This window comes from Microcaecilia unicolor, chromosome 1 (genome assembly GCF_901765095.1).
Source record: "Microcaecilia unicolor chromosome 1, aMicUni1.1, whole genome shotgun sequence".
NCBI classification, from domain to species: Eukaryota; Metazoa; Chordata; class Amphibia; order Gymnophiona; family Siphonopidae; genus Microcaecilia; species Microcaecilia unicolor.
In genome coordinates this window covers 713,493,798-713,520,905 of record NC_044031.1, presented here as the reverse complement: position 1 = coordinate 713,520,905, position 27,108 = coordinate 713,493,798, and the positions used below count along the sequence as shown (strand labels likewise).

Sequence of the window (27,108 nt, the reverse complement as noted above, 5' to 3'; positions counted from 1 at the left end):
CATCAAGCCCAGCATCCTGTTTCCAACAGTAGCCATTCCAGATCACAAATACCTGGCAAGATCCCAAAAACGTTCAATACATTTTATGCTGCTTATCCCAGAAATAAGTCATTTTAATAATGGTCTATGGACTTTTCCTTTAGGAAGCCGTCTAAACCTTTTTTAAACCCCGCTAAGCTAACCGCCTTTACCACATTCTCTGGCAACGAATTCCAGAGTTTAATTACAAGTTGAGTGAAGAAAGATTTTCTCTGATTCGTTTTAAATTTACTACTTTGTAGCTTCATCGCATGCCCACTAGTCCTAGTATTTTTGGAAAGAGTAAACAAACGATTCACATCTACCCGTTCCACTCCACTCATTATTTTATAGGCCTCTATCATATCTCCCCATAGCTGTCTTTTCTCCATGCTGAAGAGCCCTAGCCACTTCAGCCTTTCCTCATAGGGAAGTCGTCCCATCCCCTTTATCATTTTCGTCACCCTTATCTGTACCTTTTCTAAATCCACTATATCTTTTTTTAAGATGCGGCGATCAGAATTGAATACAATATTCGAGGTGCAGTCGCACTTTGGAGCGATAGAAAGACATTATAACATCCTCGTTTTTGTTTTCCATTCCTTTCCTAATAATACCTAACATTCTATTTGCTTTCTTAGCCGCCGCAGCACACTGAGCAGAGGATTTCAACGTATCATCGACGATGCCTAGATCCCTTTTTTGGTCGGTGACTCCTAATGTGAAACCTTGCATTACCTAGCTATAATTTGAGTTCCTCTTTCCCACATGGATCACTTTGCACTTGCTCACATTAAACATCATCTGCCATTTAGACTCCCAATCTCTTAAGGTCCTCTTGTAATTTTTCACAATCCTCTTGTGATTTAACAATTTTTTTTTTTAAATTTGTATGAAGTCTTTATTAATAGACAATATCGCAATCCAATAAAGTATAACAAGATAATCCTCGAGTCCTGATACATACTACTGAACAGAAATCAGTGAGAACATAGTGGAAAATACATTATGCAGTTAACAACGCAGTGCTAAGTCCATATTCCCGGTCCCGGCTACTAAAAAACTGATAGACCTGAACAGCGATGCCATATTGACTTCAAGTTTTATGAAACTTTTCTCAAAGGATAACAGGTCCCAAGCCCCTTCCCCCCTCATTCCCCCCTCCCTCCCATTCCGGACTTGCATCTTTAATTCTCCTGCCTACTTCATTTATGAGTATAGCGGAGGTAAGCATCCCATATTGAGCGCCACTTAGGCGTTAGGCTTCGTCTTTCAGCCATGAGCCGCTCCATCTCGCAAACATACCCCATCTTTCGGAGCCATCTATCCAGTGATGGGACCACTGGTAGTTTCCAAGTGGCTGCTATTACAATTCTAGCTGCACACGTGGCATAGCGCAAAAGAGCCTGTTGGGTGGGAGAAAGTCCCACCACTTTTGCCGAAAAAAGGAAAATGGTTGGATGCCAGGGAATCATCCGACCCAGCCAAATCTGCAGCCTACTTCGGACCATTTTCCAAAAGGCTCTAATCTTCCTGCAATGCCACCAGATATGACCCATGGTTCCCTTGATACCACAACCCCTCCAGCACAAGCCCGACAGAGCAGGGTAAATGCGCTGAAGGCGTTCCGGTGACATATACCACCTAAACAGAACTTTGATAGCATTTTCTTTGAAAGGTACATGAGACGACACCCCCGCCGCAGCCCGCTCCATTCTCTCCCATGCCACCTCCTCTATTTCTATACCCAGCTCTCTCTGCCAGCTCTTCCTATGTATGGTATGACTGGGTATAGACTGATTGAGAGTGTGGTGCAGTCGGGATATCAACCCACCTGCCATGATCTGTCCCTCACAAATTTTTTCTAAAGTTGAGTGCTCCCTCTGTATCACCTCCTGAACTGCCCGAGTCTTAAGGAAATGTGTCAATTGGAGATATGCATATTCGTCAGACCCCACTACCGGGAACTGTTCACGGGCCCTCTGGTATGGCATAAGGGACTCCCCTTCAAATAATTGACCCCATGTCTGCAAACCCCCCTCGTACCACCTTGTAAATGGTCCTATTTCAGTTCCCGGGTAAAACAAAGGATTATGTGCTATCGAGGACAGACGAGACAGTGTACATTGACGTTTTGGAAACAGACCATCCCAGTTGGCAAAGGTGACATATACAGAAGGACACAAACCCTCCCCCAGAGACCTAAGAGTGCTCGGCATCCACATAAGCGCTTTCAAGGGCCGTGCACCCACTGTAGACTGCTCTATATGCACCCACTGCCTATCTGGGTAATCCTGATACCATTCCACCGCCGCACGTGCCTGCACTGCCCGATGGTACCGAGCCAAGTTGGGGACCCCAAGTCCTCCCCTGTTTTTCTCCTGATACAGAAAAGCTCTGGCCAGCCTAGGGCGTTTACCCGCCCAAATGAACCGCACAATACGGTCTTGCAGTGCAGCTAAAAATTTGCGGGGCATCTCTATTGGGAGGGCCTGGAACAGATACAGCAGGCGCGGCAGGATATTCATCTTAATGGCGGCTATACGTCCAAACCAGGAAAGTCCAATATCTCCCCAGCTCTCCATATCCTCAGCAAGTACCCGGGAAAGACCCTTATAATTTGCAGTGAAGAGCTCCGAAAGTTGAGCAGTGATATTCACTCCCAGGTACCGAAGACTCTGAGGGGCCCACCTAAAAGCATACAGAGATTTGGCTTCATCCACAATTCCTGCAGGGAGAGTCACATTTAAGGCTTCCGTTTTTGACATGTTTACTTTAAACCCTGAAACTGCAGAATACTCTTCAATGTCTCTCAAGAGCTCAGGGAAGGTAGTTAGTGGTCTAGGGACAAACAACAGCACATCATCTGCGAATAAGGACAGCTTATGCTCTCTCCCCCCTATGGTTATGCCAGTGAACCCTGGGTTAGCTCGAACCCTTGAAGCAAAAGGTTCCATTACCATGGCGAACAACAGCGGAGAGAGAGGGCACCCCTGCCTGGTGCCCCTATGTAGAGCAAACATATCAGAGTTACCTCCATTCACTCTAATACAAGCTTTGGGTGAGCTATAAAACGCTTGTATCCACCCTCGAAACTGCGGCCCTATCCCAAATGTCTCCAACACTTTATACATGTAGGGCCAATGCACCCTATCGAAAGCTTTTTCAGCGTCCAGACTCAGGAGACACAGAGGCCTATCTAGTTTTTTAGCTAAATACATGATGTCGAGTACTCTCCGCGTATTGTCTGTTGCCTTTCTGTGTGAAACAAAGCCCACCTGATCAGGATGTATTATTGCTGGGAGTAGAGGCCCCAACCTATTAGCCAACACCTTAGCTAATATTTTGGCATCAGCATTCAAGACTGAGATAGGGCGATACGATCCACATTCCACATGGTCTTTATTAGGCTTAGGTAGCACAGCTATCCATGCCTCCAGCATAGAGGGGGGAAGCGACTCCCCCTTTCCAATTTGGTTAAACAACTCGGCTAATAGTGGTGCTAACTCGGGGGCAAATTTCTTATAAAATTCGTTCGGGAGGCCATCCAACCCCGGGGATTTACAGGATGGCAAATGCTGAATTGCTCTCTGAATTTCAACCGGGGAGACAGGTTCCTCCAAAGTTGCTCTTTGTTGAGCTGTCAAAGAGGCAAGGTCACTCTCAGCTAAGTATTCTGTAATGGCTTCCACAGACGGGTTAATCTCCCTGGCGTACAACTCCTGATAAAATTCAGCAAAACGCCGCCGTATGGCCTCCGATGTGTTCAGAATATCCCCCCGCTTCCCCCGGATATGTGTGACCGCCCGTGACACCTTTTGCTTGCGCAAACGTATGGCCAAGAGTCTGCCTGCTTTATTAGTAAATTCATATGCCCGGGCCGACAATTTAGATTGAAGCTGGCATAGGTGGTCTGAGTAAATAGAGTCTAACTGAAGTCGCTGATTACGCAGTTCCTCCAGGGTGGCCTGTGACCCACTTGCCTTATGTCCCGCCTCTAGCGCCCGAATCTTTTCCAGACATTGTGCCAATTGTTTCCTACGTATCCTTGCACGTTGGCTAGCTAACTTTAAAAAGTAGCCCCTGGACACCGCCTTCATTGTATCCCACACAATACTAAGGGAGGGTCCCGATTCTTTGTTCAGTTCCAAGTATTCTTTCAACACCCTCCTGTAGCCTTCCACCACCTCCCCCTCTAGCAACACACTAGCATTCAGTGCCCATCTCTGATCTTTAACCTCCACCTTAATAGAGGGTAACGTCACCCAGACAGGTGCATGATCTGAAATCGTCACATTCCCAATGCCTGCCCTCGGGCCCCGCTCTGAGAGCGTTACGTCAAGGAAGATATAGTCAATACGGGAGTAAGACGTATGTACTGAAGAGAAGTAGGTATAGTCCCTCACACGTGGATAATTAAGCCTCCACACGTCCAGGGTTCCCAAAGAAAGGGCCAGCGATCCTAAGGCCAAAGAGTCCCTGTTCCCCACAGACTGGGCAGTTCCAGACCGATCTAATACCGGGTCCATGACCCCATTAAAATCACCCCCCAGAATCAGAGAGCCCCGGGCGAATGTGGCCAAAAGATTCTTCACCTTAGTGTAAAATGCCCCTTGGTGATCATTAGGTGCATATATTGAAGCTAAAGTTATGTCCACTTGGTCTATGTTTATGTGCAAAAACAAAAAACGCCCCCCTGGGTCCCGTTTAATTTTAATTATTTGGGCAGGTACCTGTTTATGAATCAAAACCGCCACACCCCTTTTCCTAGAGCCATCCACAGATGAGGCAAAAAACCCCTTAGAGTATTGTGGCTGGTTTAGGAGTCTCTCATCCCGCTGGCGGAGGTGCGTCTCCTGCAACAGCACTATATGAGGCTTCAAATGCTGGAGCTCTTTAAATAGTTTTTGCCGCTTTTGAGGCATGTTCAAGCCTTTTACATTATATGATAAAACCTTTATATCTGCACTCATGGCTGACATCTAAAACCAGACGGACCCTCCAACATGGCCTCTTGATTGCTTCTATGTTCTTCAACTCTCACTTTATGCAAGTCCGGACCTCCCCCCCTCCCCCCCCACATCCATACACCAGTCAGGGAAACAAGTCCCCTAAATGGGAAAAAAAAGGAAGAGAAAATAACCCACAACATGCCAGGCACCCCACCTCTCCCCTCCCATCCCATCAGCCACTTCCCAATTACCATCAGGTCCCCAGACCATTTAAACATTTCCATTTTGAACCGCTCTCTTACAAACCCATTTGTTTCCCAATGCTTCATGCCTCTGTATACGTTACCCACCCGACACATCACATTTTTCTCCTTCACACCTTAAGGTCCCCCCTAGTTTAAGTTCTCCCCTTCAGGTAAACCGATATACATCCGTATCCCCAAATTAGGACCTCCACTGAACATTTAGAAGCAAAAGAGAGAGGAGAGAAAGAAAAAAAAACTTTTTAAACTTAGTAGCAACAGTCATTTATACCACACCATGTCACCTCTTGTCCCTCTCACCCTCTTGTTTGCAAGGTCATTCACTACGAACCCCAAATAAGTTACTTCATCAAAGTTCAGGTTCCCTCTGCTGCCACCCGCCTCTTCGAGTTGCTCTTTTTATTGGGTTCGGGGATCCGTTGCCACTTTTGCAGTCTCGCTTTAGTAGCAGGTGCCACCGCTCCCGGAGGTGTGCCCGAGTTCACCAGCCCCGCCGCATACAGGGACGCCCAGGCTTCTGGCAGTGAGCAGGCTCTATGCTTAGCCCCTTTGATTGTAAAGATCACCGAAAAGGGGAAGCCCCATCTATATGCAATGCGTTCCTTTATGAGGACGTCCAGCGCGGGCTTCAACAACCTTCTCTGCTGCAAAGTGAACTGGGACAAGTCTTGATATACAGAGACCTTTGCTCCGCCGAATTCCAAGTTCTGTGTTTTTCGAGCACAACTCAGAATCTGCTCCTTAACTTCAAACTTATGGAACCGAACAATGATGTCTCGCACTTTATTATCTTGTCGCGGGCCCAGGGCTCTATGTGCTCTATCCAACTCAATGGACGCTGCATCGGCCTCCTCGTCGCCCCGCAGTGTGGCACATAAGGTATGCACAATTCGAGAAACGTCCTCCGTATCTCCTCCCTCAGGAACTCCTCGAAAGCGGAGATTATTTCTCCTGCCCCGGTTTTCAATGTCGTCAATTTTGTAGGTTAGTTCCTGGGTTTTACGGTCAATTTCTTGTAGTTTTGCCTCGTGTGAAACCAGGGATTCGGCATGCTCTTCCAGTCTCACTTCCACATCCTCCACTCTTCCCCCCAGTTCTTTTAAATCAGAGCTTAGAACCTCCATTCTTTCCAGTATTTCATCTTTTGATTTTTGAATGTTTTCTTGGATGCCGGTTAAGATCTGCCGAAGTTCAGCCGAGACTCCCTTTTTTGCCGGTGGCTTGCGCGATTCTGCCAACGAGAGCGCCGAATCGGAATCGGATGGTGAGCCCGGCGCCATTACCTCGTGGCGCTTTGAGGCCCGACTGGAGCCGCCGCCTGCAGGCTTCTCCGGTTCTTTCATTCGCGAGGATTGTGCTTTGCTCATGTCGGGTGGTTGTCAAAGTCCGTGGGAACGTGCTATTCGCGGTTCAAAACACCCGATGGCCGCTTTTTATTGCTTTTTGTGGCCTCGTGGATCGGGAGCTATCGAGCTAAGCTGCCATCAGCAGTGGTGACGTCACTTCCTCATCGTGATTTAACAATTTTGAATAACTTTGTGTCATCAGCAAATTTAATTACCTCACTACTCTCATATCTAGATCATTTATAAATATGTTAAAAAGCAGCAATCCCAGCATAGACCCCTGGGGAACCCCACTATCTACCCTTCTCCATTGAGAATCCTGACCATTTAACCCTACTCTCTGTTTTCTATCTTTTTAACCAGTTTTTAATCCACAATAGGGCACTACCTCCTATCCCTTGACTCTCCAATTTCCTCTGGAGTCTTTCATGAGGTACTTTGTCAAACGCTTTTTGAAAATCCAGATACACAATATAAACCGGCTCACCTTTATCCATATGTTTGTTCACCCCTTCAAAGAAATGTAATAGATTGGTGAGGCAAGATTTCCCTTCACTAAATCCATGTTGGCCTTGTCTCATTAATCCATGCTTTTGAATATACTCTGTAATTTTGTTCTTTATAATAGTCGCTACCGTTTTGCCCGGCACCGATGTCAGGCTCACTGGTCTATAATTTCCCAGATCTCCTCTGGAACCTTTTTAAAAAATCGGCGTTACATTGGCCACCCTCAAATCTTCCGGTCGATTTTAAAGATAAATTACATATTACTAACAATAGTTCCGCAAATTCATTTTTCAATTCTATCCGTACTCTGGGATGGATACCATCTGGTCCAGGAGACTTGCTACTCTTCAATTTGTCAAATTGACCCATTACATCCTCCAGGTTTACAGAGATTTCATTTAGTTTTTCTGACTTGTCAGGAAGGAAGTTTTGTCCTCTGAAAGCTATTCAGGGGAGCCCTGTTCAAATCCCATTGCAGTTCCTTGTGATTTTGGTCAAGTCACTTAACCTTCCATTGCCTCAGGTACAAACCTAGATTGTGAACCATCCAGGGACAGAAAAATACCTACTGTACCTGAATGTACACTGCTTCAATAGCTTTTGGGTTTGCAGGCAGTGTATATAAATAAAATATAAATAAGTAAAATCTTTTCTAGGGGCCCCCTAGGAGCTCTCCAAAGATTTTGTAAAACTTGGCTGACAGCTAATCACAGCCAGGTGATTTACCAAATTTGAAAGATTGAATAGAATCCCAAATCTCCGCCTCAATCATTCTCTCCAGCTGTTCTGAATCATCCTTTGTTGGCCTCAAAGTTACAGATTTGAGATACTCTCAATATCTTCTTTTGCTTTAACTCTATTCAGGTTTTTATAAAAGTTAAAGAAGCGCTTAGTTTGTAAGTCATAGTAGACCTTCTCCTTCTGGTCCTCATAGAGCAAACCTGGGCTGCATCCTTTATTTTTTTCAGTTTAGAAGCAAGTAACCTATAAGCCTTAGTCTCTTGTTAAAATGACCTGTTCTGTTAGAATTTGCTGAAAACTTATTTCTTGTATGAATAGAGCCTTCAGCTTAGCCCTTTCCCCATCTGATTGAATCTGAGTATTTTATGATGGGGCTGCCATATCTCTCTCTTCATTGCAGTATACATTTCTCTAGTTTTTGCTTTTTTTTCTTGACCATCCTGCCCCCCCCCAAACATGATTAAATGATCCTGTATAATAGCTTTAAAGCCATCCAATAGCATCAGTGGTGGGACCTCCCCATTGTCATTCATCTCAAATTCTCCTTATTGTCTTTTAATTGTGTGACAATAGCTTCTTCCTCTAAAAGACTGTCATCGATTCGCCAAAATCACCTCCCTCTATCCTCCTCATCCACAATTAATTGAATCCACACCAGAGCATGATTGGATCATGTAGTATCGTTGATTCCTACCTCCTTTACCTGTGGAAAAAGACCTTTCTCCACCCAGGGTATAGTCGCTCCTAGAATATGAACCGTGCTCTCTGTTCAATATTTTGCTTTTTAACCAGAAGCTGCTGACTCAATTTTTTTTAGGCTTTTAGCTCAGTCAGAACCTGCCCCAACTAGGTCTGTAGTGCCATGAGCTTCCATTTTTTTGCTACCTAAGGGTTTCATCTACCAATGTTCCACCTCCCCTTATCACTTTTATTTCTTTCTTTCCCATCTGCATAATTAAATGAAAATTTTTGGTAGGGAATCACAGACTACAGTTCACTTGTGAGCCTTGTACCCCTGCACCCTGAATTTCCCTCATAATTTTCACTAGTTTGTGATGACTAAGGTTGCTGCATCTCTCTTAGGGCTTGTAAATATTATCACTGCAACATCCCCAGCCTCTTATTTCCAGTGAATACGACCTAAACCATCATCACATCCCCTGTTCCACAGATTTGTTGCTGAAATCTTTATCATTACTGAGTTTGGGTCCATAGGTCAGTAGGTGCTTGGAAGTGTGTTTCAGGATTGTAAACCAGGAACCTCTCCTTCTCAGACATGTTTATTAGAACTATTTATTAAGCGCAGTATCCATGGTTCTAGGTAGTGTACATAACTATAATTTCCTGTACTGTGGTGAGGGAGATGATTTGTAGGGAATGCATTTTCTTAACAGAACATCAGCTAAGACAGGTTGTATAATTCACATGAAAATTAGTGTCCACAGGTAGGGGTGAGTAGGAGGAGAAGAGAAAGCAGATTGAGGCCTAGTAGTTATTTTCTCAGCTCCCATTTGAATTGGGGCCAGTTTTTTTTTCCTTTGTTTCCCATGGTGGGATGTCCTTTATGAGAATTGGAACATACCTTCTACTTGAGAGGAGTTACTGCCTCAACATGCTTCTAAAATCCCAGTACTGTACAGTGAGTCATGCAGGTGAGGATCTGTGTAAGCCTTTTAAGTGCCCATAGTCAAGTTACTCATCATAATCATTATTTATCTGTGATGTTTCTGTGTTTCTATAATGTTTGTCAGTTATTTTTTTGTGCTTGGTCCTTCAGGATAACGAGGATGCCATGGATCAGGACCAGCCAGAGGAAGAACCTGTTCCAGAAACCAGGATAGAAGTGGAAATCCCTAAAGTGAATACAGACTTGGGAAATGATCTCTATTTTGTGAAATTACCTAATTTTCTGAGTGTGGAGCCAAGGTAATGCTCAAGCCAAATCTGAAGCACAGTTCCAGGACTATATGACATAGCAGTCTAATTTATACTGTTTCACAGAACTTTGAATTACTGTATGGAAGCAGTTGGAAAGACACATGATTTTGTACTTCGTTTCAGGCCTTTTGATCCTCAGTACTACGAGGATGAATTTGAAGATGAAGAGATGCTTGATGAAGAAGGTAGAACTAGGTTAAAATTAAAGGTATCCTTAACTTGCTTTGCCCTTGGCTTACTGTTTTGAGGTTATTTATCTTAACTTGTTACTTGACATGATCTGTGTTCCAGGGGTTAGGAGATGACCATTTAATATTTTCAAGTTTTTTGTTAACGTAAGTCTTTCTTAGGGACTAGAGTGAATGATTGAGTGTCCAATATTAAATGAGCCCTTAGTTTTTCACCTCCAGATTGCTTGGTCTTTTGCATTGTTAGAAGCTGGAAATTATTCAGGCTGTATGAAGTTGGTTTAACAGTGTCATTCAGTTATCACAAAAGCTATATTCATGACTGGTACTTGAATTGACAGAGACCAATTGCTAAATGAGTATGGTGATGGCGCTTGGACTCTCAGCCATGGCAGAGAATGTTTTGAAGCAGGGCAGTGTGTTCTAGCATGCTGAAGCTGATTTATAAGTTAATAGGACATTTTGTTTCCCAGCTTTGTCAATTCAGTGCTGTTCTTAAGAACTGACTTTGGTACAACCCCCCCCCCCCCCACCCCCCACTTCAAAAAAACCAAAACAAAACATTGAATGGCCCTGACAGTGAATCTGGAATTGCATGCATTCATTTCCATTGCATGACTATACAGATAGCTAAGTTGCAATTCAGTTTCATATTCAAAGATGAGTTCTTAAATTCTAAATATTTTGTTTTAACACAATGAACTGAAAAATATAGAACTTACTGGAAGATGAAATTAAAATAATAATTATCACTGAGTCTGTGAGATGTTACTTTTCCAACCAGATTCAGCCAAATTATTTAGAGGAAAAAAAAATGTAATTCCATTTCCATTACGTAGCTTCCCACTATTCCAGAACCTATGGGATAGTTGTGTCCATCTGTCAGCAGGTGGAGATAAAAATACTGAGGAGCTGGAGTGGATGCCAAGAGAGAGATGGGTCATCTCAGTTTTCAGTTCTCTATCTCCACTTGCTGGTTGATGGACATAACTATCCCACAGGTTCTGGAATACTGCAAAGGACTAATGGAAAGAAAATTATCAGGTAAGACCTAATTTCTCCTTGTGAGTTCTTAGTAATACATAGAGGTAAAAGATATTACAGGCATATCTGAAGGCTGCTGACAGAAAATGAAGAGTCCTCGCACATTAATCCAAATCTCTTAGAACACACTGCTCCTTTTCCCGTCAGAGCAAAGGCTATTAAATTTATGCTAACTAAAATATAAAAGATGTATGAAAATAAGAATTGCCATACTGGATTAGACCAAAGGTCCATCAAGCCCTATATCCTTTTATCGATAGAGGCCAATCCAGGTCACAAGTACCTGGTGGGATCCCAAAAAGTAGTAAGATTCTATGCTGTTCACCCCCATATCTGCTTAATACAGTCTTTGGATTTTACCTCCAGGAATGTATCCAAACCTTTTCTTTAAACCCTATTATACCAGCAGTTTCCACATCGTCGGGCAACAAATTTTAGGAATGTGCTGATAGGTTTTAAAGAAAAACTGTCTATCGGAAAGTACAAAGCACAAAGGTGCTGTGTATGCAGAGCAGCATGTCTTGGTTGTATTTGTTATGGGTGCAGATGTAACCATTGTCTGTTCATGCAGGTTGAAAACACCATAAGATGGAGAACGCGGCGGGATGAAGAGGGAAATGAAATTAGAGAAAGCAATGCACGCATAGTTAAATGGTCTGATGGAAGGTTAGTTGACACTTTTATCAATGATGAAGCAATCGGAGCTGCTTTTTGTTTCCAACCTGACAAAAGTTGGAAAGAATTGTACCAAAGGGGCCAAGAAATGTCTGTCTATTTGTCAGGAGGCAAAATTAATTCTGAAAAAATTAAATGGAATTGGATGGGTGAAGCGTTAAAAAGACACTTTGAGTTTAAAAATGGGCCAGATTGGACAGGAGGTTCTAGAAAAATAAGCCCTTCAAAATAATGGCTAATGCATTTCTGTGGGAGAAACAGGTCTATCTTCTCCAGTATAGAAACTTATATTCAGAGAAGCATCTTGTAAGTTCCAGAAGTAAGCTTTCTTTGGCATGATGCAAGTACTACAGTGAGCATTAGTAGTGAAGTTGAGAGACTTGAGAATCATACTCCACGTGCTGTGGCTTAGGAGTGAGGTTCCTTGCTGTCATGGTATGTGCAAAACTAACTCATTTGGAGACATTGGTCCCGATTTGAAACATAGCAGTTTGGAAAGTCTTGCTTTCAAACTGCCTCTCCCCTGTTTTCTACTGTTCCCACCCTCCAAAAGAGACCCCACCAAAAATACACCCCTACAACTGCCTCACCATCTTCAACCTGTCCCACTCAAAAAAAAAAAAAAAAAAAGTTACCCCCTGTAACTATCCTCATAACCACCTAAACAGTCCCAACTCCTTAAAACAACACCCAAAATCAATTTCTTTTGCTTTTTCCAGATACAACTAAATTAAAATCAAACATTTTTCTTCTTTGTTACATTATCAGATGGCCACACTCTGGAACTCTCTACCTGTTATCATTGAGAAATTGCTGTCGTTATCTAGTATTCAGAAAATAGCTGAAAGCTTTCTTGTTCTATGATGTTGGCCTTGTATCTTCAGACTCTAACAGGACTGACAGGCTTATGACCTGTGTTTATTTTTATTTGCTTTTATATTTGTGTTTCATTTTGTTTGTATTATAATTCCTGGATATTTTGATCTGGTCTCTTAGGATATGATCGATCCTGAACTGTAGAGGTAAAGGTGGAATAGAAGTCCTGGTGTAACATAACGTATGCAATCTAACAAAAATATTTTTGCCTAAAGAAATTAAGAAAGAGGGCACGACTACATTAAAGTTGACTTTAAACAAGTGAGCCTCAACTACCCTCTTTCTTAATTTCTTTAGGCAAAATGAAGAGAAAAAAATCACTATTGAAAAAGCTATCCCACACTCTGTAAACAAAGGTTACTAAACTTAGAAGTGTCCTTTGTACTTAATCTCATAACATTGTATCATAGTTCACAGCTCCATAGGATAGATGGGCATACCCCAAGAAACTTATCTGGTGGAGTGTATTTTCATGTAATCCACAAAATTCTATTCCTCAGGTAGATCTGAGGAAAGCCACTTCTTATTCCTGGGGTAAACAGCATGAATCTAGCTTTTTGGGATCCTGCCAGGTACTTATGACCTAGATTGACACTGTTGGAAAGAAGATAGTGGGTTAGATGGACCTCTGGTCTCACCCAATCTGGCAGTCCTTATGTTCTTTTCTTGGGAAATTCCAGCCTTGGTTTAGACCAGCTTGAAATCGGAACTCCTGAAAATTGCTTAGCTCCATAGTACTTGAATATTGTATATGCCCAGTTTTGTTTTCTAGGGGGAAAGATGGTGACTTCCTGTGTAATTGTAACACAAAATACAGATGCCCATATGTTTCTGGCTTACAGTAGATAATGGCTGATGTGCATTCCAAAATGTTAAACAGTGATAAATGTCCTTTAATGTCATAAAGATCTGACGATGAATATTAAGGCAGGAATACTGAATAACAAGGAATGGTTAATTCACTTTCTTTCACATATGATCATTTATCTCTACCTTGATAAAATCAAAAAGAATTAATAACTTGGTTTTTACTTGGAAGGCTGATAATTTGACACTTGTTTTGTATTAATATTTTGATTTTTCTGCAAAGATAGCAGGGCATTTAATGACACATAAATGTTTATCTTTGAAGCATGTCATTACATTTGGGCAATGAAGTCTTTGATGTGTACAAAGCACCATTACAAGGGGACCACAACCATTTGTTCATCAGACAGGGAACTGGTCTACAGGGCCAAGCTGTGTTCAAGACCAAGCTAACTTTCAGGTAAGCATAGGGAGCCAGCGTTGGCATAAGGACAATACTTCAGCATTCTGAATGAATTTGAGAAGGTGGTGTCATGAAACTGTGCACATAATGTACTGCAAATCATCTTTTGCCAAACTTAGCAATAGAGGCTGACTGAGTTTTGACTTCAGTGCCAAAACTGGCCCAAATTAAAAATTTTTCCTTGTTTCAGTTTCTGCCGAAAATGCCAGTGCTGAAACTCCCCTCCCCTGAATAAAAACAGGTTCCACTCTTGCCGCGCTCCAGCCCCTCCGGAACAAAAATTTCTCCCTCCCCCTGCCCCAGTTGCTCCTGCCTATGCTGATTTCGTAGTCAAAATGGCTGCCATGACTTCCCATGGCAGCCTCACGAGGCTGCTGCAGGAGGTCCTGGCAACCATTTTGAGATAGATCACTCCTGCCTGTGCAGGTTTCAAAGTCAGTGGGGATCGCTTCTGTCCCAATGAGACCACTAGTCCACCAGGGTTTGTAAGGTAGGCCTGGTGAGTGTTGGGGTGGGGGTAGTTTTTGTTTGGGGGGGGGGTGGCAGAATGGGACCTGTTTTTGTTCAGTAGGGACTGTGCCAGTATCTTTTTTGATGCAGCAAATTCAACTGCAGATTCGGATTCAGCCAAAACTGGAAAAAAAAGTTTTGGTTGCCCTATATTTTAGCAAGTTATCACGCTTTAACATATTTTTCTCTCTCTACCCTGTAGTTTTACAACACTGATGAATCCCACTGAAATTAACTGAAAGCACATTTCAGAGTTTGTTTAAATGTTTCATAGTTCATGTATGACCTTTCTAGGTTGTTTTTTTTTTTTTTACGTTCTTGAATTTAATTAATGAGGAATAATATTTCTTCATTAGTGGGCAGCAAGTATCTGTCATGGATTTGCTCTCTTCTCTCTCCCTATGGGGATACATATGTAGGTATTTGTTTTTGGACCATTTTTATTCCATCAGTTCCAAAACCTTGCAGTTGGCACAATAACAAATGTTAATGTAAAATAGTCTTGCAGTTCAAATTAGGTGTTAACAGAGAGATGCCAATGAACAAGAAGTACTAGCATTTAGAGAGAAAACAAAAGGAAGGGTGTTATCCTTCCGACCCGAATGCCTACAGAAGAAAGTAACCTGTACACTAGTATTTTTTTCAGTGTCCTATCACAGCTTACACTGCATCACCATTGCAGTGCATTCTGACAGCTGACCAGAGCGATTCAGAGTGAAAGTTGGATCAAAATATGGTCATAAAACTGCAGGTAGTTGATTGTGTTAAATGTATAGAGTAGGCTGGAGGTGAAGCATTTGCAAACTTCTTTGGCAGTGTTGGAGATTCATTTCTGCTTTGTTGTGAGATTTTGATTTTGCAGTCTGAGATCTTAGGAATGCTTTGGTCCCACCATTTAATTGTCATCTATCCCTTAGTACATGTGGAGGGGCATTTTCAAAAGAACGTCCCAAGTCAGAAGGATATCCCACTCTTAACGTCCAAAAAAAAAGGTCCATCTCACAGCCATTTTCGAATAGGAAAAATGTTGGGGTTTCCTGTTAAAAAAATATGTGAGTATGTTCAAAATGAACAGCCGTTTTCTAAAATAAAATGTCCAAATTATGAACACCAAAAAACCAGAGACAAGGATGTCTGGCAGCATTTGTATGAAAATGGCCACACAGGTATCCCTGCAGAGCAAAAGAGCAACCTAGTGGTCAGTGCAGCAAACTTCAATCCAGGTCATCCAGGTTCATATTTCTCTGCTATTCTGTTAGTTTTAAGTGGTGAGCCCTCCAGAAACAGGGAAATACATACTGTACCTGAATATGCATCACCTCAAAAGCTCTTAGGCTTGAGGTGTCTTTAATATTTAGGTATGGTAGGTATGTCTCTGTTTCTGGAGGGCTCACAATTTAAAGGTAAAAAAAGAATTGACATGGGATTTGAACCTGGGACTCCTAGTTTACAGTCCACTGCCACTAGGCTACCCTTCAGACCTGCTTACTGCTGTGTTCAGAATGCCCATAATACCTGATGTTGTCAGGGAGCCTAGTTTCCCTTTCTAGTGTCACTTTCAGAGGTGAGGTAGGTGGAGCAGTAACCACTGAGAGATTAAGAAGGGGTCATGCCTTAATCCCTTCAGTGGTAAGCCACTCAATCATGATGGAAACAGATCTAACATAGGATGCCCTTCTTTTTTGACTTGGACGTTTCTTCCCATTTAGTTATCGCTGTTGGGTGTCCACAGTTTGGGCTCTCTCTAGTTTCGCCCTGAACATGTCTGCAACACACCCCCTTCCATAGTGTTCCTCAGATAAATCCAGAGACTTGTGGGTTATGCCCATCTACCAATAGCTGGAAATAGAGAGAACACCAGAGCTCTGCCATGTAGGGTAATATGCATCAGCCTCATTTTCATTATTCTTTAAATCTAGCGCTAGATTGATTGTGGCTCCTGATCTGACACACAGACCCAGTGGAGCTTTGGGTTTCAGCAGTCCCTTCTTAGGGCTCAGGGGTATACCTGGAGGCACCAGGTACATCCCTTCTCCCCCTTTGATTCCCTTTAGTTCAGCTCCTACCCTTTTATTTATTGGGGGAAAAGACAACAGCATAGGACAACTGAACAGCGGCAGCTGTTTCAAGGAGCCAGCTGTCTGGTTTAGCAGTGAAGGTACTTTGCTTATGCTCTGCCAACATTTCTGTGGTGCTGTGAGTATATTCTTATTTCTTTAATGGTTGCCCCTGCCAAGTCGGCCAAGTGCTGCTTCTGGTGTGGGAGCCAAAGAGCAGCTTCGGGTGTCTTCTGTGCTTTCTTGTTCTCATGCCTCCGCTCGGAGCCCTCAGCTGCCTTACTTCATGATGCAGGTTATCCTGGGAGCTGCTGTGGGGACATCGGGGGAAGGTTTGGTGGGCTCCTCAATGCTTTCTTCAACCCACTCTGCTGCGGTCGCAATTTTTGATGTCCCGACGCATTCTTTAACTGCCAACCCACCATCAGGAACTCGGCAGAGTGCTGGGTCTGGTACTGCTGCTATGTCCTGGGACACGGGGCTGGCTGGTTTGTTGGGGGTGGAAACTGAGGAGTTTGATTCTCCATTTCTCCAGAGTTTGTGTTGCTGATGCATAAGGCATTTAAAAATATATATATATATTTAATTTATTTGGGTTTGATATACCACAAAATAGATCCAAACAGGCAACTAAGTGGTTTACAGAAAACTTTTCTAGTACAATGCAGATAAACAGATACTAGCTAGAGTAAGAGAGGAGGCCCTAAGGGGGGGGGGGGGGGGGTGGATTCAAAAGCCAGGGCAAAAAGGTGAGTCTTAAGGAAGACTTTAAATGAAGGGAGGGAGAAGAGAGTTTCAAAGCTTTGGGCCCAGGTAGCTGAAAGCAGTGTCTCAAGAGATTGTAAGGTGAGGAGCGGTGGGTGAAGGAACACACAAGTAGTGATCAGATGCGGAGCAAAGGAGGTGGGATGGGGAATAAGGAATCCGAATCTGATGTAAGTAGGCAGGTGCAGAGGAGAGAGACGTCCTTTGAAAACTAGCATAAGAAGCTTAAAGCAGATACGGAAAGAGGCAGGTAACCAGTGTTCAAGGCAGTGAAGAGAAGTGACATGGTTGAAGTGGTGTGCATGATGAATAATTTTAACTGCTGTCAATTGGATAATGTGAAGATGCTTCAGGGAGTGCAAGGGTAGACCAACATAAAGGGAATTACAGTAGTCTATTTTAGAAATTACCAAAGAGGAGATGGCTTGGTAGTGAACTCAAGGTTGATCTTTTGCACCTTCTTCCTTGATTTTCCAGATACTCAAGCTTACGAGCTTGCACATCTCTGTCCTTGATAGGTGCTGAGGCAAAACTCTGTAAATGGACAACCTCCCCTTCCAATAAATCAGTTCTAATCACCTGATCTTCAGTTTTGTCGGGCAGGATTTGATATGATTGTTTCAATTCCACAGTCTCTCCTTTGAAAGAATTAGATATCTGAAGAAGGGTGGAATTCAAACCCTGAATCACATCCCATAACAATTCCAATGTTACCACAGCAGGTCTCTCCAAGTCTCCGTTACTTTTGGAAGCAGGGCCCTGGGTAGAAGAAGAGGGAAGCTGAAAAACCTGGCTCTCCTCTGATGGTAGTCTTCCCGGGGTTGACACAGCAACGGGTCCTCCTCGCTCAACAGGGGAAGCCTGTCCCTCCTCGGACGCTTCTACACGCTGTGACCCCGTTGGCGTGTAACTGATTCCTGGTCTTGGAGGAGCTATGCAAGAGGGAGGGCTTAATGAAACTCCCTCAACACTGCGGTCTGCCTCAAAAGTTGCGGATTCTGTCGAAGCGAGCGCCGGCTCTCCCAGTCTCCGAACTCCAAAACTTTCCAGAGTCGTCTGACGGGCAGTTGGGGCTTCCACCTGCAAAGAGACCTGGGGATCCTGGGATCTGGAGGAGGATCAAGCCTCTGATCCAGATCTAGAGATGCCCTCTCTGGAGGCACATGTATTAGGATAGGGGCAGTTCTTGGAGGACCCATGTCTCCAACAGACCCGAGTATGGAATCTACTCCCAGGGGAAGATCCTTCGGGTATTAGAATTTTTCACAAGGATGACTTGAGGAGTTCATTTCTTTGGTGGCAACTATATTACATTTTGAGGATGAGCAGCCCGTGGCGATAGAGGGCCGTAAGGTGGATCTTTTTGTGAAGGGCATTAGACGTCCAAGTAAAACTTTCCCTACGTACCAGGATATTAGGGACATCATTCAGACCCAATGGGATGTTCCAGATTCTCCTTTTCATCTGGCTCGGTCTGTGGTGCGGCTTTATCCGGTTCCGGATGCGGACAAGTCCCTTCTTAAAATTCCCGTAGTAGATGCGGTAGTCTCAGCTGTGACTAAGCTCAATACTGTCCCGGTGGATGGAAGTACAGCCCCGATTCGGGATGTTCAGGATTGCCAGATGGAGACTGTCTTAAAGAGTAGTTTTGATGTCTGTTCCTTAGTGGTTCAGGTGGCCATCTGCGGTTCATTGGTGGCAAGGGCTTGCTTCAGGTGGGCCGAAAGGGTCTTGGATATTTATTTATTTGTTACATTTGTACCCCACATTTTCCCACCTATTCGCAGGCTCAATGTGGCTTACATGTTGCCAGAGAGGTGTTAGTAGATTCTGGAGTAAACAGTTACAAATACAAGGTTAAGAAGTGGTAGGAAGAGGCTTATGTGGTGGGAACCACATAAGGATCATGTGGTGGGGACCTCATGATGGAAGTCAGGAGCAGATGGATTTGTTGGTGATCATAACGAACTATAATGTTGTGGTGTCGCGAAGTACATGTTTTTATGGTGGGGTGGGAGGATATGCCTTTTGAAACAGGTGAGTTTTTAGTCTTTTCCTGAATTGGAGGTGATCATACATGGTTTTCACGGTTTTTGGTAAAGCGTTCCACAGTTGTGTGCTGATGTAGGAGAGGTTGACTGCGTAGGTAGATTTGTATTTGGATAGAGCTTCGTATGATTTGTCTTTGATAAGTGGCTAGAATTGAGATGGGTTCCACCTTTTTAGTGGATGCTTTGTACGATTTACAGAGGGCGTCTTCTAAGTCCATGGCCTTAGGAGTAGCTGTGCGATGATATTATTGGCTAAGAGGCTGGTCCGCAGATGCGGATTCTAAATTTAAGCTGAGTAAATTCTCTTTCTGGGGTTCCTTTTTGTTTGGAGACGAGATGGACAAGTTAGTCCGCAGTCTGGGTGATACTAAGGTTCCTCGCTTTTTGGAGGACCGGCCTCGAGCATCAGGCCATGACTCGCTTTTCGACCGGAGTCAGGACCGAGACTTCCTGTTTTGGATAGGTAGAGGAACTCAGAGTCAGAGGTCAAGGTTTTTCCAGAGAACGCAATCCTTTCAGGGGACTCTGAGAGGTGGCAGGGAACCCGGGGCCTCTTTCTAGTCATCAGCCTGTCCTGCCCAATTAAGGTGTTTGGGTCCAACCTCTGATACCTGTGTGAGCTCGTCTATTGGAAGTGGGCCCACATTACCTCCAATCAGTTGGTGTTAGAGATTATTCGTGATGGGTACACCTTAGAATTTGTTCGGCATAGTCCAGATGCCTTTCTGGATTCTCCCTGCCGATCTTGCCTTAAGGCGGGTGCAGTTCAGGACACTTTAACAAGGCTTCTCGAGCTACAGGCTATTTGTCCGGTTCCCTCCTCGGAAATCAGGCAAGGCCGTTATTCCATTTACTTTGTAGTCCCTAAGAAGGAAGGGTCCTTCTGCCTGATTTTGGATCTCAAGACGGTCAATCAGACCCTCAAGATCACCAGTTTTCGTATGGAAACTCTTAGCTTGGTGATAGTGGCCGTCAGATTGGAAGAGTTTTTGACTGCACTAGATTTGACAGAGACCTGATCGGGAGAGTTTTTGACCACACTAGATTTGGCAGAGATCTATCTGCACATTCCGATTCATCCTGTGCACCAGCGATTTCTTTGCTTTGTGGTTTTAGGCAAGCATTTTCAATTTTGAGCGCTTCCGTTTGGATTAGCTACAGCTCCTCGCATGTTCATCAAAGTCATGGTGGTAGTGGCAGCGGCTCTCAGAAAGGACAGTTCATCCCTATTTGGATGGCTGGCTAACCCGAGGAAAGTTTGCAGGTCACAGATCTCGCTGCACCCTACGCCTGGAATAAACTTCCTGAGCCCCTACGTCTTGCCCCTTCCTTGGCCACCTTTAAATCTAGACTGAAAGCCCACCTCTTTAACATTGCTTTTGACTCGTAACCACTTGTAACCACCTGCCTCCACCTACCCTCCTCCTTCCTGTACACAATAATTGATTTGATTTGCTTACTTTATTTTTTGTCTATTAGAGTGTAAGCTCTTTGAGCAGGGACTGTCTTTCTTCTATGTTTGTGCAGCGCTGCGTATGCCTTGTAGCGCTATAGAAATGCTAAATAGTAGTAGTAGTAGTAGTAGGGTGGTCCAGTTCCTTCGGTTCCTTGTTTGGGTGGTCAACTCCCTTAAGAGTCGCCTGGTGCCATCTCAGACCCTTGAGTACTTGGGGGTGTCCTTTGATACAGCCCAGGATTGAGTATTTCTTCCTCAGGACAGGACAGGATTCTCAAGTTATGGTCTCAGATTCAGGCGTTCCTGCTCAGAACCATTCCTTGTGCACAGGATTACCATCAGGTTTTGGGCTCTGTGGTGGCGACAATAGAAGTAGTGCCTTGGGCTGGGGCACACTTTTGAGGTCTCTTCAATAATCCCTTTTGTCCCGGTGGTCTCCGCAGATGGATTCTCTGCAGTTGAGATTGCTTCCGCAGGCACGGGCACGCAGCAGACTACATTGGTGGCTGCGAACAACCAGTTTAACCAAAGGGATGATTCTGGATCCACTGTACTGGATGGTAGTGACAACGGATGCCAGTCTCAAGGACTTGGGGAGCTCACAGCCTGGGGCAGTTGGCACAAGGACTTTGGTCTCCACAGGAGGTGTCCTGCTCAGTCAACCTGTTGGAAACCAGGGCAATTCAGTTGGCCGTAGAAGTGTTTTGCTCACTGCTGGAGGGTGAGTCTGTGCGCATTCTATCAGACAATGCAACGGCAGTAAATTATGTCAATTGGTAAGGGGGGACAAGAAGTCGCCAGTTGCAGCAGGAAACAGTGACGCTCATGGAATGGGCAGAGCTTCATCTAGCCACCCTCTCGGCATGTAGCAGGAACGGAGAACGTTCAGGCAGACTTTCTCAGTCGTCACCTTCTGGATGCAGGAGAATTGTCTCTCAGTCTATGGGCGTTCCAGGACTCCTGATCATGGATCTATTGGCCACACATCTCAACACAAAGGTTCTTCGTTTCTTCAGTTGCAGAAGAGATCTCGGAGTGGAGGGAGTAGATGCTGTTCTACAGCCTTGGCCTTCGGGCATTCTTTATGTGTTTCCTCCATAGCCACTTCTGGGTTGTCTAATCCAACGGATCGAGGCTCATGGGGGGGGGGGGGGTCTAGTGATCTTCATAGCTCTGGACTGGCCCCACAGGCCATGGTACACAGATCTCATGTGCCTTCTTGTGAACCCTCCGCTCTGGTTTGTGGGGACTTCTGGTCTTTTGGTCCAGGGCCCCGTTTTTCATCCAGACCTGGTTGACAAAGAGAGGTTACTCCTCCAAGGTAATTTCCACGATGCTTCGGTCACTGTGTCGGTCAACGTTTCTGAATTAGAACTGGGCGGATTTTTGAGGCTTGGGTATGATGATTGGGACATTTCTCCCTTGTGAGCTTCTATGGCAGAGCTCTTGGATGTTTTTTACAACACTGGTTCGATAAAGGCTTGGCACTCTCTTCTCTTAAAGTACAGATTGTGACCTTGTCTTGCTTTGGGGGGCACGTGCAAGGCAAGTCTTTGGTTATTCATCCAGATATCTCGCATTTCCTAAAGGTTGTAGGTCTCCATTTGAGCCTTTGGCATCTTGTTCTCCTAAGGATTTTTGACGCTCAAGACAGTATTTTTGGTGGCCATTGCCTGGGCTAGGATAGTGTTGAAGTTGCAGGTGTTTTCCTGTAAGCCGCCATTTTGAGAGTTTTCAAAAGAGCAACTGGTGTTGCATCCTGTTCCTTCCTTTCTTCCTAAGGTCTTATCGCATTTTCTTTTGTCTCAGTTGGTAATTTTGCCTGTCTTAGGTTCTTCGGCTCTGAAGACCAGCGCAAATTGTGGAATCTTGATATTAGGAGAGTCCTTAAGCACTAACTGAAGACTACGGAGGAATTTCGACATACAGATCGTCTGTTCTTGCTCATTGGAAGTTCCCATAAAGGGTTAGTGGCGTCTAAGCCCACCATCTCTAGGTGACTTAAAGAGATGATAGCTTCCGCTTACCTTCTGTCGTGGAAGCGAGTTCCAGATGGAGTCAAAGTCCACTGTACTAGAGGGTAAGCTACTTCACGGGCAGAGTGCTTCTTGGTGCTGTCTTTGGAAATTTGTAAGGCAGCGACTTGGTCTTCCTTGCATTCATTCTCTAAGCATTACAGATTAGAGGTTCAGTGTCGTCAGGAAGCAATTTTTGGTGCGAGGGTTCTCACTTCAGATCTGCTGGAGTCCCCTCCCTTAAGAGTACTGCTTTGTTATTTCCCATCAGTAAGGTTCTGGACAGGTCCGGAGGGATGCTAAGGAAGAAGAAATTAGTTCTTACCTTCTAATTTGCTTTGCTTTAGTCCATCCAGACCGGCCCAGATCCCACCTGTTTCCTTGTTGATAGAGCTGAAGAGCAATTGTTTGTTTGTTGGTGGTGGTGGAGCTGGAGTTTTATTTGGGGATGGAGCTGCTTTGTGCTTTTACAGTATCTTTTTATCATAAAAACAAAACAAAACAGCAAATGTGAATTGCCCAATAAACGAACTAATGTGCAGTAACGTTGTTAGAGTTTACCAAAAAGCACATTCTTATTAGATTGGTGGCTGCTCAAGTTCCCGGTTGCACAGAATGTGGTTCTTTCTTTATTTCTTCTCCTGCTTTTTAAGTTAATACTGAATCTAGGTCTAGCTGGCCAGGGCTCTTATTGGCTCACTAGAGTCAGAGTTCTCAGTCTCCACTTGCTGGAAGGCGTGCATAACCCATCAGTCAGATCCTTGGGCCGATCCGGAGGGACTGAAGGAAAGCAAATTGGCAGGTAAGAACTAATTTTTCCTTTTTTTAGGTATATTAGAATCAATATACCTAAAAGAATCAGTTGGACCACTAGATGACTGAGGTATAAAAGGGGTACTCAGGGAAGACAAGGCCATAGCGGAGAGATTAAATGAATTACTTGCTTCGGTTTTCACCGAGGAAGATGTGGGAGAGATACCAGTGCCAGAAATGGTATTCAATGCTGATGAGTCGGAGAAACTGAAACAAATCTGTGTAAACCTTAAGAGTAGCAAATCGCCAGGACTGGATGGTATCTATCCTAGAGTACTAATAGAATTGAAAAATGAACTAGCAGAGCTACTACATTTCTTTGAAGGGGTGAATAGACATATGAATAAAGGTGAGCTGGTTGTTATTGTGTATCTGGATTTTCAAAAGGCATTTGAAAAAGTACTTCACGAAAAACTCCTGAGGGAAATTGGAAAAGTCATGGGATAGGAGGTAATTGTCCTATTGTGGATTAAGAACTGGTTAAAAGATAGAAAACAGAGTAGAGTTAAATGATCATTCTCCAAGGACAAGTAGGCCTGTAATTCTCACATATGGGTAACACGATCCGGTCCGGATCTTGTAACAAGCTTAAAATAGGTCACATAGAGGCGTATTTTCAAAGCTCTTAGACTTACAAAATTACATAGTAACCTATGGAACTTTGTAAGTGTAAGTGCTTTGAAAATTAGCCCCTAGGCATTTTCAGCTTGGAGGAGGTCTATAAAGTACTGAGGGCCCAAAGCACAAAGCTTACCTTGCTGGGAATGTTCGCTTTAGATTGGTTGTAGCCAGTCTAAAGCAAATGTTATTAAGCGAGTAATGCACAAAGAGGTTTTCCATGGCTCTAACTTGTGCTGTTAGCAGCCACCGAGGACCCCATGCAGATGTATTACAGTGAGTTCATTAGTATTCTAATGAGCATTCCGGGTGATGCACAGCAACAGAGTACCTAACTTTAACAAGTAAATTTTACGGCAGCTGCAAAGACTGCCTGCTTACCTACTTCACCCCCCCCCCCCCCCGATTCCATTGTGGTCCAGTGGACCCCCAGCTCCCACCCCCCAACAAAATCACCCTAGTGGTCTAGTGACTACCCTCTCTTTTCCTGCCCATACCTTAAAAAATTGGAGGCAGGAGGACAGGAGCAACACTTTCTTCCTCCTGCCTTAGGCTCCACCGCTTCCAAAATGACAGCACCCAACCCCTGCCTGGTGCATTCTGGAATGTACTGGGCGGGCTAAGTGCCATATAAGGAGAAAAACTCCTTATATGCTTAGCCTCGCCCAGTGCATCTCAGAATGCACTGGGCAGGGGCTGGGCACCGCCATTTCGGAAGCGGCGGGATCCGATGGAGGAGGTGTTGCTTCTTCCTCCAACTTTTTAAGGTGGGGGGGGGGGGGGAGTCACTAGACCACCAGGGTAGATCTTTGCTGGGGAGTGGGGGGGGGGGGGGGGACCAGATTCATTGGACCACCAGGGTGATTTTGCCTAGGGAGTTCAGAAGGCGTGCTCGGTCAACCGGACCACAAGGAAATTATTTCTAGGGGGGGGGTGCAGGGGGAGGGTTGGGAGGTGGTTTTCTGCAAGCTGTCAAAAGCATTTGACAGCTTTGAGTCACAAACAGCGCCCGATGCACAAAGGGGGATCCGTGCATCTCATTTGCATGCAATCCCTGTTGTGCATTGGTCGCTGTTTGGGACTTAGTAAGTTTTACCAAGGCACCCGTATTTTACTGCTGCCTTTGTGCATTGGGCCTGAGTGGAGTGGAATGGGTAGACATTAATCGTTTGTTTACTCTTTCTAAAAATACTAGGACTAGAGGGCATGCAATGAGGCTACTAAGTCCATTTAAAGCAAACTGATTCTCTCCTCTCCCTATAATAAATTTGCGTCCCCAGCATTAATCACTCCTGAGTTTGTGCTGCCAATTTCGAAGTCCCTAAAAATATTAGGCGTCATAGTTGATAGATCCTTGACCCTAGAGCAGCAAGTGAACTCTACAGTTAAGCAAATGTTCTTCTCTCTTTGGAAGCTTAAGCGTATCCAGCCGTATTTCCCTAGAGAAGTATTCCGCAGCTTAGTTCAGTCTCTAGTTATAAGCCGTCTGGACTATTGCAATGGCATCTAGGGAGGATGTGCAGACATGCTTCTAAAAAAGCAACAAACTGCCCAGAATACTGAGGCTAGGCTCATCTTTGGTAAATCGAGATTTGATAGCTCAAAACCGCTGTGTGAGAAGTTACACTGGCTTCCTGTGCAAGACAGAATTATTTTCAAAATTTGCACATTGGTGCACAAAATCATCTATGGAGATGCCCCTGCTTATATGGACACCCTCATTAACTTGCCGCCTAGGAACTCCCACAAGTCAACTCGTTCGTACCTGAATCTCCACTACCCAGGTGTCTATGGCCTCAAGTACAAGACCACCTATGCATCCTCCTTCTCCTATCTCAGCACTCAGCTGTGGAATGGGCTGCCTCAATTGGTGAAACTCTCCCCTGATCACCCGACCTTCAAGAAGCGTCTCACGACCTTCCTTTTTGGTAGAGCTTACACTACGAACCCACCTGGCATCCCATCCTTTTGAACTCCGGCAAACGAAGCGACACATTGTCAGCCTTTACTCTTTCCCCTTACCCTCCTCAGTTATTTCTCTTTCCCTTTCTGACATTGCCTATATGCTTGTTGTATTATTGTACATTTTTGAAACTGCTGTACGCCACATTGAGCCTGCCTGTGGGTGGGAATACTGTGGGATATAAATACTATAAATAAATAATTAAACTCTGGAATTTGTTGCCAGAGAATGTGGTAATAAAAAAAAAAAAGTTAGCAGGGATTAAAAAAGGTTTGGATAACTTTCTACAAGAAAAATTCACAAACCATTATTTATTTATTCATGACATTTATACCCCACATTAGCCCGAAATAGATTCAAGTTCAATGTGGCATTATTAAAATGGGCTTTGGAAAATCTACAGCTTATTTCTAGGATAAGCAGAAAATAAAATCTGTTTTACTGTTCTGGGATCTTGCCTGGTACTTGTGACCTGAATTGGCCATGGTTGGAAATAAGATACTGGGCTTGATGGACCTTCAGTCTGTCCCAGTATGGCAACACTTAATGATGTTATTTATTTATTAATTTTGTTACATTTGTACCCCGCGCTTTCCCACTCATGGCAGGCTCAATGCGGCTTACGTATTGTATACAGGTACTTATTTGTACCTGGGGCAATGGAGGGTTAAGTGACTTGCCCAGAGTCACAAGGAGCTGCCTTATGAGAGGCTTACCCCTTGTTCTGCACAGTTTGTTTGATTGCAAGTAAAAAAAAAAAAAAGGAGAGAGCAAGAAGCAAACATTTTTGAGGCTGGAGATTTCGATATTCTGTCTACACTGCTTTGGTATCGACAATGCTGGAAATGAGGTTGCTGCACAGAGCTCTGGCATTCTCTGATGAAGGCATTGTGACAAAACTTAGTCGAGCCATTGCATAATAAAATTACATGTGGCAAGTCTTTGATTGTCTTCTCCTTCACTGGACCACCTCTGCTGTTTGTTGTTGCCTGTGTTGATACTTCAGAGTGTGTGTTTTCTCTTATTTTCTTGCATTCTCTCT

General features: G+C 44.1%; 1 protein-coding gene across 2 annotated transcripts in view; it reads left to right on the top strand.

Moving 5' to 3' along the window:
• The window catches only part of LEO1 (LEO1 homolog, Paf1/RNA polymerase II complex component), a 95,681-nt gene that overhangs the window by 35,731 nt on the left and 32,842 nt on the right, over positions 1-27,108 (top strand). For both annotated transcript variants that reach the window (XM_030189372.1, XM_030189367.1), the window contains 4 exons: positions 9,605-9,753; positions 9,889-9,973; positions 11,569-11,663; positions 13,681-13,815. In XM_030189372.1, the coding sequence (XP_030045232.1) occupies positions 9,605-9,753; positions 9,889-9,973; positions 11,569-11,663; positions 13,681-13,815 (464 nt within the window). The remainder of the gene's footprint in view (positions 1-9,604; positions 9,754-9,888; positions 9,974-11,568; positions 11,664-13,680; positions 13,816-27,108) is intronic.